Here is a 13,233-nt window from a genome sequence, read left to right as displayed (position 1 = left end):
CAGCATGTCGACTCTGGCTTCTAGCAGTCAGACTTAGCTGCCAAGTGAGGCTGGTCCCTTCCAGCTGGAACAGGCGTCTGTGTGTCACTCTGACAGTGGCCCGTGCCCGGCGTGGCCTTGGGGCTCCTTCTGTGAGGGCGGGGCAGATCCCGGGGACTGGGGAACAGGACGCCACACCTAGTAAGTACCTCCTTTCCTTGCTTGTAAAATAAGGCGGGGGTGACTGGAGCCTCCCTCATTACCTAAGTATTGCCCGAGCCCATCTACGTAGGAGGGACGAAACTGCTCACAGGGTCATGGAGCCATAGAAGAAATCACCCCCTTTACTCCCCCTAGAGGAAAAGTTTCCCCAAATTTGAATAGCACAGAAAGATAGAAAAGCAGGTAGAGAGGAAAAAGAGACAAAAACATCTGTTTTGAGCTGGGATATAGGATAATGGAGCTTTGGGGTGCGCACATCACATGGTCAAGCCGCAGATATAAGGAATAATGGAAAAGACTCCAAGAAAAGAAAAAGCATGACATGTACAAAATGGTACAAAATGCACAGAAGAGTTACACAAAGAGCCATGGGACACTTGAGACTTTTTTTTCCTTTTCCATTAAGACGTCAGTGCTTTTCTAGTAACACCTAAAATGACTTCTTTCTAGGATTTGGGACACCATTTTTTGTAATAGAGATGTATGGAGTAAACAAGGGATATGCATGTCACTTACTACATTAAGTAAAGAAAACATCCGAAACTCTGCTTTCTTGACAAAACAGACAATAAGCTTTTGCTTGAGAAAACACTGATTTTTAATCCAATTATCCCCACAGATATCCAAAGAGAAAGTTACAACTTGTACTACCATGCTTTTACTAGAACTCTCTATCCTTCCCCTGGAGAATGTTGAGCTCTTCAACACTGAAGTCACCAGTGAGGAGGCAAACGGTTACCAGATGGCATTTTCAACCACATTTTTAATATTTATTGTAATTGTGCTTCTCTATAGCTAACGCTTCTTGTGATTTGCACAATGTATGTCTGCCTTTGTTTACCCACATGAACAGAGAACTGCACTGCCAGGAGGGAGGCTCACACAGCAGCGTCGGGTGTGTGAGCACTGTGAGGCATCCGGTAAGGGTAGAAGCCGCCCTTCCCTCTGCCCGAGCCCTTAGGATGCTCTTATGTTGGCGTCACATTCTTCTAAAAGCAGGATCAAATCTTCAATCAGGCTGTGCTCTCTGCCATGGGTCACTCTCATAATATCAAAAGCCTAAAGGGGAAAGAAAGAAGATAGATTATGTTAGAGGAGGCAGTGAGTTAGGTTTTAATAGGATGCCTGGAGGCCTGCCAAGGGGAGTCAGGGGCGGCTATGGGGGAAGGGTGGTGGCTGGAGACCCCTCTTGGCAACAGTCCAAAATGGAGCCACAAGAAGCTAGCTCAAACCAGACAGGCCCAAGACAAAGAAGGCTGGAAATCCTGACCAAGTAAGGGAGGAAAGTCAAGAAAGGCTGCTCCCAAGAAATCCTCTCCTCAAGGTAAGAACTGTCAGTAAGATAGAGACCCAGACCCCAGGGCAAGCAGCTCTCCCTGGAGCTCGCCCGCTGGAGCCTCAGGAGTCTACACTCACTTTCATAAACTTACCTACTTGCAGGGCTCAACCGCTGGGTCTGGTCTGTCCTTGAATTCTTTCTTGAAAAGAGACCAAGAGCTTTTGGCCACACCCTGGGGATGGGCTGGGTGGAGGCCTCCGGTTCCGGGCGGTGGGGGGCTCCCCAGTCCACCTGGCAACATCCTGATGGGCCTCTTGTCCACTCATCTTGATCCCGTGATCCTAGTGGGGTGAACCATGCAGTCCACAGCGAGAGCAGCACTGTGGTTCCCCAAGCCACTCAGTAAGGGACAGGGCGAATTTTTCACGGGGTGTTTGGAGAGCGCACTCAAGACCTGAGTCCCACTGGGGTGTGGTTTCCAACAAGGATCTTCAGGGGCTGTCGGTGAAGAGGTTTGGTGGGGACTTAGGTTTGAGAAGAGCTACTAAAAACGATTAATATCAAAGATGAAACACCACATTGGCACCACTTCAAGATCTCGTTTTTGTGTGAAGCATTTAGCGCTCCTCTTCCTGTGCTGGGATGGCGAGCTGCGCATTTCTGTGTCTTCTTCTCATGTCCCAGGACATGAAGCACGAGCATTCGGACAACTGCTTCCTTCACTCGCCACGTTCCGTCGTCCATCACGGAGTCCTCTCAGTCCTGCCTCCTTAACATTCCTGAAATCTGGGTGGGCCTTCGACCACTTCAATAACGAGAGGACAGTATAAGGAACGCGACTGACTTTCAAGTTGAGGCTAAGAAGGCCTTGCTCACGATCATGTTTGCTCTTGGAGCCGTGAGTTTCCGTGCTGAGAAGCCCCAGACCGCGGAGAGGCCAGTCGCAGGGCTCTGGCCAACAGTCCTCACGGAGTTCTTCTTCCCTGTCATCCCGGCCTACACACCATATATATGCATAAAGAAGCGTCCGGGGGCCCCTGGCCGGCTCAGTCAGAAGAGCACGCGATCCTTGGTCTCAGGGTCGTGAGTGTGAGCCCCATGCTGGGTGCAGAAATGACTTAAAAACAACAACAACAACAAAACACACACACACACACACACACACACACACACACACACACAAAACAAGGCGTCCGGAATGACTCCAGCCGCTAGCAGGAAGGGAGCCAGATTCCAGTCTTTCCAGCTGAAACCCAAGACATTGTGGGAAAGAGGCAAGCGATTCCTATGGTGATGTTGGAATTCCTGGCCCAAAGGACCCGTGGGACTCATAAAGCAGCAGTTGTTCTACTCTGGTAAATTTTGGGATGGCTTGTTACAGGGCGATGGTATTTTTGCAGTCAGTAAATTAGAAACAAACAGTATTACCCGCACTGCCCACTAGGGGGCTAGCAGGAAGGGAGCACCGAGCCCCGGTCTCAACGTGGACGTGCAAAGACATGGCTTGGTGGTCGTTAAGTAGCCACCCAGAGAAGTTGCTGGCACGCAGCCTCTTGGCCTTGGGTGTGCAGTACTATCAACCAGGGAGCCTCGAAAGAGACCCCAATGCCCAGACCTCACCCGTGCGATTCACAAAACGTGCTCTTGGGGCTGAGAAGGACTGACACCGTAGCTCTCAACAAACAAGAGCCACTTTCTATTATTCCATGTTAATTTACAGCCAGCATAATTACCACTTTAATGGTCACGTACAATTAATCCCATCATGTTTACAGACCCTCATTCATTCACTAAGCTACTCTCAGAAATGTAGATCACTTCCGATTTTTAACAACAACCACCACACAAAATGACATACTGTAGCTCTTCCAATTTACAATATATTTTGCCTTTGCGGAATATTTGCTTAAGCTCAATTCCTAGGGACTCCTGGGTAGGAAGAGCATTGCAGCCAGAGACGGCAGAGCTGGGAAGCCACGGGGTCACATCTCAGAGCCCTGCATTCTGCGGGGAGGAAACCCAGGGCAGCTAAGTGGTCAGACCCAGGACTGCTTTACTTGCCTTTCTCCTGCCTCTTTAAAAAGTCCTCTGTAGACTGGACGGAAGGCAAACAGGCAGGCAGAGGGTCTGGCTGTAGCTGCTGAGGGAGAGAGAGGAGAGAAAGGGAGAGGAAGCTGTTCTTCGCCTAGCAGAGAGCAGCAGCGTGCATGGAGTCCAGATGTGACCTGCAGACAGCCAGGACCAAACCCCGGGGACATCCCAGCTGGCAAACCCTGAAGGTTCAGATGAACTTGAGTGGGTTGGCCCTGTGGGTGTACGGTGTCAGCAAGCACATCTGAGGCGGGGCGGGGGGGGGTCGTGGTCCGCCACCTTGCAGGCAGCCCCGCTCCATGAGATCCCTCCGGACAGGAGATCAAAAACAAACGTTGGATCCCTTCTGGGAACAAATGGGCCCTGTTTCATCCCCTCCTGCCTCCCACCTGGGGCGCGACTCTGGGTGCTCAGAGGGTCTAGACACCTGACGATCTGAGGCGCAGAGCTGTTTGAAAGCAGATGGCCGGAGATCAGAGAGCTGCTTTGAGTCCTTCGCGGGAAATCCTCCTACTTGAAAGCTCTCTTAGATGTTCTCTTCCCTTCTACTCAGCAGAGGGCCCAACGTCTCTGGGATCCGGCAGAGGAAGATGAACGGGCTGGAAGCGCAGCCTGCAAACGTCTTTGCATAAAGGAAAATAACCCTCCACCGGGCCCCACACACAGGAAGTCTGGAAACAGGTCAGGCCTGACCTGGGAGAGCTCGCCTCCATCCTGTACCTCTTGGGGACCCCCTGCTGGATCGTGGGCTGGTCCTGTTGCCCAGGACCGCCCCCCCCCAACACCAGCTTCCTGGGCGCTCCTGGCCATATTTCTCCAGGTTCCTTCCCTCAAGGATGTTCTGTACATTTGACTCAGACGTTAAATGACAAATGCCATCGTCCTAGTGCTCTGTTGAGGTGAGGTTGCTTTACATGTGTTTAAACATAGTACAGTCTCCAATCTTCCTTTCTTCCAGCCTTTTTTTCCCAGTTAGAAGTTTCACTTCCTTCTACTTTAGAAATCAGGTCTCCTCAAGAGCTGAAGTAAATTGTGGCAGATCCAGAATTTTCCTGCTTGTCTTACGACAAGACAAGAGCCTGAGCCTCTGCAGGAGGCTTCCGGAATTATGGAGCCACAGACAGGAAGGGGAAGTACACAGCTGTCCTCAGCCTCACTGCCACCCCTCCACACCTGCTCCCTTACAGAGGGGCCACAAGGACTATGGGGTCCAAAGCCCTCACAGTATGGTCTGAGAGGTGGGGGCAGGGTGAACGTGGACTCTTCAGGACTCAACCCAGGGCTCCCCTAAACCTAGACGTGGCTTCTGAGACACCCAGAGGGATTGCAGGGTCCTCCTAGTCAAGATGCTTTGATGGTGCTCTGTGTTCTCTTTATTTGGTGGTGAATGCAGCCTTGGAAGCAACAGCGGAGGCAGGGGGCGACCCCTGAGCATTACGTACAAGATCCGAGACACTAAGATTAGAAGATTTTATCCATGGGGGTGGCGAGAAGCAGAGAGGACCCAGAGGGTAGAGCTGGGGGAGAGGACCGACTTGAAGAAACTGAAAAAACACTGACATCATTCATCTAGAAGGTGAAACTAAATATAGATACAATTAACAAGCAGACTTGATCATTTTATAAGTGATGGATGGAGCAGAAGAGAACGGAAGAGAAACCAAAGAAAGAAGTAGGATTCGGTACTGTGCAAAGCCTGGCAGCGACCGTCTTCCGTATGTGTGTGAGTGACATGTCACTCGGTGGGGGGTGGGGAGACAGGAGGGGAGTGGAAACTCAGCCCTGCTGATGGAGCACATGTGGTCCTTGTCTTAGGCGTCAAGCGGGCGGACAGGTGAGCTGGGGTACCGGTTCTCAGTGATGCAGGGCGAGAGCGCCCCGTGGCTGTAGGCATGGCTCTCCATGGGGGGCCGCAACCCTTCAGCCCAATGGGAAGAAGAAGAGGGCTTTTCCCTCCAAAATAAAGTTACAGTAAACCCCTGACCAACCAGAGCGATGGTTTCCTGTAGCTCTGTGGCTCCCCTCGCTCAGATCCTCCCCCCGCCCCCCATGCACACACCAGAAAGGACAATCTGGGTTTCATCTCCTGCAGCAGTATGTAAAACAGATTAGGGAAACAGAAACTTGAAGCCGGCTCACACTGGGAAAAGCTTATCTCTTCCCATTATACTTTATTTTTTTTAATAGTAGCATTTAAAAAGAGCCTCCACATCATCTTCCACCGAGGACACATCTGAAGCCTCCGAGGGGACCACTACACGGGTACTGCCTTGAAATGTCAACCGAGAGACAGTAGCACTCCAGGTCTGCCGTGTGACGGGCGTGGTTCATTCCGGGATAAAGACAGGGTCCCAGAACTGATGGCAGTCTTATCACATCTTTTGGAGTAATTTTAAAATTGTGGTCTTATATTAAATACATTAAATCAAATTATGAGTTAATGCTGCAAACAATAGCTTGCTTATTAATTTTTAATACAAATATATTAAGCTTATCAAGGATCTCATATACTCTCTACCCTGAGCCTGAGGGAATCCAATAAATGACTTCCCCAAGCATGATTTAAATATGGATATAAAATCAGAGGGAAAAGAAATGGATGCCTGATAAGAACCTCTGGAATCACACTGCAAGAGGGAAAAAAGGCAAGTTTTCTTACTCTGCACATCTCAGGTTGAAAGCTGAGCGGGGGAAGGGGAGGGGACTTGGTCTAAGGCATCCGAAGTAGGAAATGTAAGCAGCCAGACCTGCAACTCATCCAGTAGTTCCAGAACAAGAGCTCTTTCCAATGGGCCGCAGAAGATTCCAACACCTTTGAGGACATGCCTCAGCTCAGCAGCGCCCCTGCTGGCTTTTCTCTGATCTACACCTTCAATAACTAGGATCCACAGGAAGGACCCGTCTCACCTCATCCCTACTCCACCAGGAGGCAAGACTTAGTGAAAACGTGGCTCCATTCATTCACTAAATATTGTCTAAGCAGCTCTAATGAGTAAGACTTGGCCTTCCCAGGGGAAGAGCTCTGGCACAAGAAGGAGAAAGAATTAGAGCAGGGCAGTCTGTGATCAAGGGAGCTGTGAGGCACTGGGTGTCCAGGGGAGAAAAGGACCAGCACATCCCAAGGGAACCTCCGGAAGGGTTACAGAGGTGCTGAGCTCAGGAAGGAGCCTTCCACTGATAGTAAAAGGACTGCTTTGTGTTGCCAGATTTAACTAATCAATCCAATGAGTATGTATCAAGCACCTGAGAGACCCTGAAGAAGTCATGTCACCTCCCTGTGCCTCAGTTTCCTTAATTAAATAAGGAAGAGACTGCACTAGATTAATTCTAGGGGCAAACCAAGTCCCGGAAAGAAGACAGTGGTGTGGATTTGGCTTTGTTCCAAATACCGTGTTATGGATTTCTAATTTAATTTAATTTTACGTGGTCAGAGAATTTACTCTGGGCGACTGGAATCCTTTTATCCTCCCTGAGACTTATTTATGGCCCAGCATGTGGTCGTATATGATCTGTAGGCACTTGATAACAGCATGAATTCTGCTATTATTGGGTGGAGGGTTTTATAATTTTTTTTTTTTTGAGAGCTACCATAAATTTTTTTTTTGGAGAAGCATCTTTTCATCTGTTTTTTTGGCCACCTATCTTCTTTGAAGAAATGTTTCATTAAGTCTTTGCCCACTTTTTAAAGATTTACTTATTTATCTATTTATTTAGAGTGAGCATGGGGAGGGGCAGAGGGAGAGGGAGAGAGAATCCCAAGCAGATCCCACACCGAGCATGGAGCCCGACATTGGGCTCAATCTCATGACCCTGAGATCACAAACTGAGCCGAAGTCAAGAGTCACTCAGGTGACTGAGCCACCCAGGCGCCCCCTTTGCCCACTTTTTAATTGGGCTGTTTTCTTGGATATCAATCCCTTATTAGATACATGATTTGTACAAATGTCTTATTTTGTGGGTTGCCTTTTTGCTGTTGATTATGCCCTTTCATACATAAAAGTTTTAAATTCCAAAGCACTCCAGTTTGTTTATTTTGTCTTTTGTTGCCTGTGCCTTGGGTGTCATATACAAGAAATTGCTAAATCCAATGTCATGAAATTTTTCCTCTATGTATTCTTCTAAGAGTCTTATAGTTTCCGTTTTTTATATTTAGGTATTTGCTTCATTTTGAATTACTTTTTAAAAACAGTATTAGCAAGGATCCAACTTCATTATTCTGCACGGGGATATCCAGTTTTCCCAACATCATTTGTTGAAGAGACTGTCCTTTTCCTATTAAGTGGTCTTGGTACCCTGGTCAAAAATCACTTGAATATACATGTGACAATTTATTTCTGGGCTCACTATTCTTTTCCATTGGTCTATATGGCCATCATTTTGCTGGTACCACATTCTTCTGATTACTGTAAGCTTTGTAGTAAATTTTGAAATCAGGAAGTGTGAGCCTTCCAATTTTTTTCTTCTTTTTCAAGACTGTTCTGTCTCTTGGGGGTCCCCGAGGTTTCACATGAATTTTAGGATAGAGTTTTCTATTCCTAGAAAAAAAATCATTGGGATTTTGATAGAGGTTGCACTCATTCTGTGAATGGCCTTGAGTAATACTGGCATCGAGCAATGTTCAGTTTTCCAATCAAAAACATGGAATATTATTCTATTTACTTATGTCTTCAATTTTTTCAGCAATGTTTTATAGTTTTCAGTATATAATCCTTTCATCTCCATCGTTAATTCCCAAGTATTTTATTCTGTCAAATGCTATTATAAATGGAAATGTTTCCTTAATTTCCTTTTTGGATTGTCATATAAGCACACGACTGACTTTCGCATGTTAATTTTATATCCTGCTACTTTGTTGAATTTGTTAGTTTTAATGGGTTATTTTTGTGGAATATTTAGAGGTTTCTCCATATAGTATCATGTTCTCTGTGAACAGAGATAATTTTGTTTCTTTCTTTCCAATTCGAATGCTTCCACCATTATCTCTTCACGTACTCTTTCCCCTTGCCTTCTTTTTTTCTTCCTTCTGGGGCTCCCAATGTTGCGTCTTTGTTACTGGTCCCATGGGTCCCTGGAATTCTGTTCCATTTTACCTTTTGTTCAGTCGTTTCCTCTGTTTTTCAAGATTGAGGACCTACTTCTATTGTTCTATCTTCAAGTTCACTAACTCATTCCTCAGACCTCTCCATTCTGTTGTAAAGCACCAGTCTGTTTACTTTGGTAACTGTATTTACCAATTCTTAAATTTCTATTTGCATCTTCTTTATATTTTCTTTTTTTCAAAGATTTTTTTAAAAATTATTTGAGAGAGAGTGGGAGAGAGAAGAGAGAGAGAGAAGAGGGAGAAGCAGACGTGCCGCTGAGCAGAGAGCCTGACTCAGGACTCGATCCCAGGACCCTGGGATCATGACCCAAGCTCCTACCTCTTCTTTATATTTTCTAGCTTATTACTGAGACTTTATTTTTTTCATTTGTTTGGAGGGTGTTCATAATTGCTCACTGAAGCATTTTTGTAATGGCTGCTTTAAAACCTCTATCAGGATCTATGGATTCTCTTCCCCCATCCCCCCCCACCCCCCCCCCCCCCCCGCCCATTAAGATTGAGATCTTCCTGGTTCTTGGTAAGACAAGTGATTTGCAATTGAAATCTGGACATTCTGGATATTTGGTTGAGATTCTGGATTTTATATAAACCTCCTGTTTTAGCTGGCTTTCTCTGACAGTACTCCAGTAGGAGAAGGAAGAGGTAATAATGGGGAGAAAATACCTTTTATGCCAGGTGGAGATAAAAGTCCAGATTCCCCACTTGGCTTCTTACTCATACTGGGCTTATACTTTCCGGCAGGTAAATTTCTGTTTGTTTCCTTTAATAGGGCGTAATCACTATGCTTTCATTTTACTGACCATTCTGTTACTTAACTTCTTCTTTGGTTCAGAAACATACTTGAAACTAATATTCTCTTTTTGGAGATTCGTGGGCAGCATTCATACGTATCAGAGTCTGGGACATTCAAATAACTCTTACAAGACATGACTGATGATTATGGTACAACACGCCTTGCTGTATTCTGTCCTCTCTCTCTCCATCCCATCTGCCTACATGCTAAGGTGTGATATTACACATTTAGAAGACAGCTTTTTAATCCAGAGGCCAGGGGGACTTACAGAGTCCAAGGAAGGGCTTTAGGGAGTCCCTGAAGTCCCCATCCCCACTCAGTGTTGGGTGTATGTACATTTTTCTCTAGTGAGTCAGTGGCTTTTATCAGATTCAAAAATAAGCATGTGATCAAAGAGGTTAAGAATCATTGTAGCAGACGAAGGAATGGGAACCACAGAACTGTATGTTTTAAATCAGCCATTTGGGGGGCCTTAAATTTAGGGGGTAGGCTGGAGTAGACAGAGACCCGTAGGGTTGTGCCTTGAGCTTTCCCTGGATGTGACTGAGTAGCTAACAGCTCTGTGAGAAAGAGAGAAATGTCCAGGACTTGTGGCCTGCGCCCCCTGCTCAGGCCCAGCAAAAGCTAAAAAAGATCCTCAAAATGTAACATTCTTCATCAAAATGAAATGAAAAGGGAAAGGAACATGACAGTGTAACATAAACAATTTACATCCAAATAAAAAATGATTACCGAAGGGGAAGAAGTCTGGTGTTTTCCAAGCTGCTTCAGCTTGGCCAGCTTAGCTCAGGGTGAGGGAGTCGGCAGCCAGAGCTCCCAGGAAACAAACAGGTTCACTGATGTGACAGCCCAGACCCAGAGAGTTGCCCACGAGCTCCAAGAAGTCAAGTTAGTGGCTAACAAAATTCTTCCAAGAAATAAATGGAAAGGAATGAAAACAGATTAGAGACAGGAGAAAGGAGGAGAGAAACACTGCACAGGGACCCCAGGACTGGCCTGTGGCAGCAGTCAGAAGCATTTCAGCAGAGCCCAGTGGAGATGAAAGCCTAAACCAAGTCAGGTTTGGGCTAAGTGGATCCCTTCCCCGGAGGAGGCTGGCCTACTGGGATCTGCAACCAATTTCTGCTTCTGAAGCCTTTCTCATTCCTGCTCCAAAATCAGCCTTTGAAACCCTTTTCAAGTTCTTTCATCCTATTATTTTCAGAGTCTCTAGTAAAGAATATCTAAGAAAACATCAGTATCAAAAGGCAGAGAGCAGATCTTCCCTTTTCCCTCTCGGGGTACCTGAGCCCTAAGAAAACTCAGGAAGAAAGGCTTTCTGCAGAATGAAACTAGCCTGCTCCTAGGCTCCCAGGTCCTGTGGGCTTCAAAGCAGTGGTCATGCCCTGCCTGGCCCTGTGTGTGATGATGGTCATGTCCTGCCTGGCCCTCTGTTCGACATCATAATTTGTAACAAGATAAATGTATCTTTGGTCTTCATCCTAGTTTCTGACACAGAGCTTCTCGAACCCTTGGAAGTTCCTAAGTGCAGCAAGCAATAAAAGTGTCTTGTTATGTTAATAAGGTGACTTTCTCGGAAAGCACCTGGCGGACTGGGGCTGGTTACCAGGAAAACCAACCACGTGACTGACCTCTGAGGAACACAGAGGAGTTAGAAGCCGAATCAACCCCCAACAGCCAATGACTTAATCAATCATACCTGGGAAATGGAGCCTCTATGAAAACCTTAAAGGTTTGGGGTTTAAAGAGCTTCCAGGTTGGTGAACACGTGGAGATCTGGGAAGACTGGTGAGCTCTGAGAGAGGGTGGAATTTTGTGCCATTCCCCCAGACAGTGCCATTATTACTATTATTATTAGCCCTTAACCTGCGGCATCTGATGCTATCTCTGAGCGGACGGTATCAGAACTGAACCGAATTACAGCACACCTAGCTGGTGTCTCAGGACTGCTTGTTGAACGGGAAAACCCTCGCCACACACTGGAATGGGCGCGATCGCAGCCTCGCTCTGCTAGTCATGGTCAGCTAAGGTCTAGCCAGGATCTGTCCACCAGCCATAGACAGATTACATTTACGGATTAGCTGAAAGGACAGGACCAGGGAAGGGCTTTTAAAGATCTCCATTCATTAAAAACTCTATTCATTCAAGCACGTGCTTAGTAGATTTTGCTGTGTTTGGGGCACGTGTATCTGTTAGGCGGCGCCAGGAGATAGAGGGTACGTAAGTTCGGGGGCCCTTGCAGAATTCCCACTTGACTGGGAGAAAGAGAACGTGCCATGTGAAATGCTGGGGAGCCGTCAGAGAACATAATTGTTCAACAGGGGACATGCCGTATTACCCCAAACTACAAACCCAAGTGTGGAAGGGACAGAGAGCGGAAGAATGATCGGCAATGATTCCTAGAACAAGACAAATCCTTTAGAGTCTCAGAATCCTTGGGCCTTGGCAAAACCCCCTCACACGCTACCTCATTTGCTTCTCCAAACCACTCTACTGGGTAGGGATTATCTTCATTTTAAAAGGAAGAAAATTCTATTCAGAGGGATTCAGAGTCATGGGACTCTCGCGTGACCCTTGTCACTCTAAACCTGAGGGCTCTCCCCACTGGGCAACGTGGCCGGGCATTTCGGTTGATAATCAAAACGTGGCAAGAGCCTCAGCGACTTCCGGAGCCAAATAGGAAGCGTGGGGTCAGGCCATGCTTTAACCCCAGGCCTCGGGGCAGCCATGCAGATGCTGCTCCAAGAATCTTCCATTGGCAGCGATCAGGGTCCGTGCTGGGCCCTCCCTTCAGTACCAGGAGGAAGAGGTGCTAAAAGAGTTAACAAAGGAAGCTTCTGGAGGCGAGGTAACATCGCTAGAAGAACGTGAAGAAGGCAGTGTGGAATGGGCCCGGGGGAGGCAGAGGGGCAGAAAGAGAGCCGTGAGGCAGGCGGGGATGGCTTCAGTGTCCACCCAGCCCATGCGATCCCATAAATCCTCTTCTAGGTTTCTGTCTGCCTTCCTGCCTTTGCAGCTGAGGCTTCTTCCAAGAGTTGTGTGCACACAGAGGCGGTGATAACGCCTCACGCAAGGAATGAGGCGACCTAACTCTGTGCTCAGCTGACATCAGGGACCTGGCAGACCTGCAGGGATTTCTGCACGCTGAGTCTTACCAGCGAGTCCCATCTGCCAAACCGGGCCGGTGTGCAAGGAGAGCACAGAGCCTGGGATTCCAGCCACGATTTAATGTCCTGTTCACATGTCTGCCTCCCCCACTGCACTGGAAGGACAAAGAAAGAATTTAATCGACACATTAAATTGAATGAATTAAATGGAACAAACTAGTCCTGGCTCTGCCTCACCCAAAGGATGACTTTGGACAGACTCTAGAATGTCTCCATGCCCCAGCTCCTTCATCTTTCAAATGGGAACAAAATCATCTGCCCCAGGGACCTCATCTGTCGTGGGAACCAGAGAAGTAAGGAGCAGTAATTTTTTAAAAGATTTATTTATTTTAGAGAAAGAGGGGAGAAGGGCAGAAGGAGAGGGAGAGAGAATCTGGAGCAGACTCCTCTCTGAGCTGACGCAGGCCGCGATCTCACGACCCTGAGATCACGACCTGAGCCGAAACCAAGAGTTGGGACCCTTAATGGACTGAGCCCCCGGGCACCCCTACATATGAGCAGTATTAATGTTTTCAAGTCCCACAGAAATAGAAAGGATTAATTTGAGCACTAATAAAACAACTTGCAGGTGACCCTAGGTCAAATACACCATGTACTTGAG

General features: G+C 47.3%; 1 protein-coding gene across 1 annotated transcript in view; it reads right to left on the bottom strand.

The window, feature by feature from the left end:
- Positions 1–774: 774 nt before the first annotated feature.
- Positions 775–13,233, bottom strand: part of LOC116870773 (histone-lysine N-methyltransferase SMYD3) — a 149,983-nt gene continuing 137,524 nt past the window's right edge. Inside the window, exon 7 of the mRNA XM_032862873.1 lies at positions 775–1,260. Coding sequence (XP_032718764.1) covers positions 1,159–1,260 — 102 coding nt within the window. The 3' untranslated portion in view covers positions 775–1,158. The remainder of the gene's footprint in view (positions 1,261–13,233) is intronic.

Source organism: Lontra canadensis, unplaced genomic scaffold (assembly GCF_010015895.1).
Source record: "Lontra canadensis isolate GAN:19392208 unplaced genomic scaffold, GSC_riverotter_1.0 scaffold24, whole genome shotgun sequence".
NCBI lineage: Eukaryota > Metazoa > Chordata > Mammalia > Carnivora > Mustelidae > Lontra > Lontra canadensis.
The sequence above is the reverse complement of the archived record's forward strand: the minus strand, read 5'-3'. Positions and strand labels throughout refer to the sequence as shown.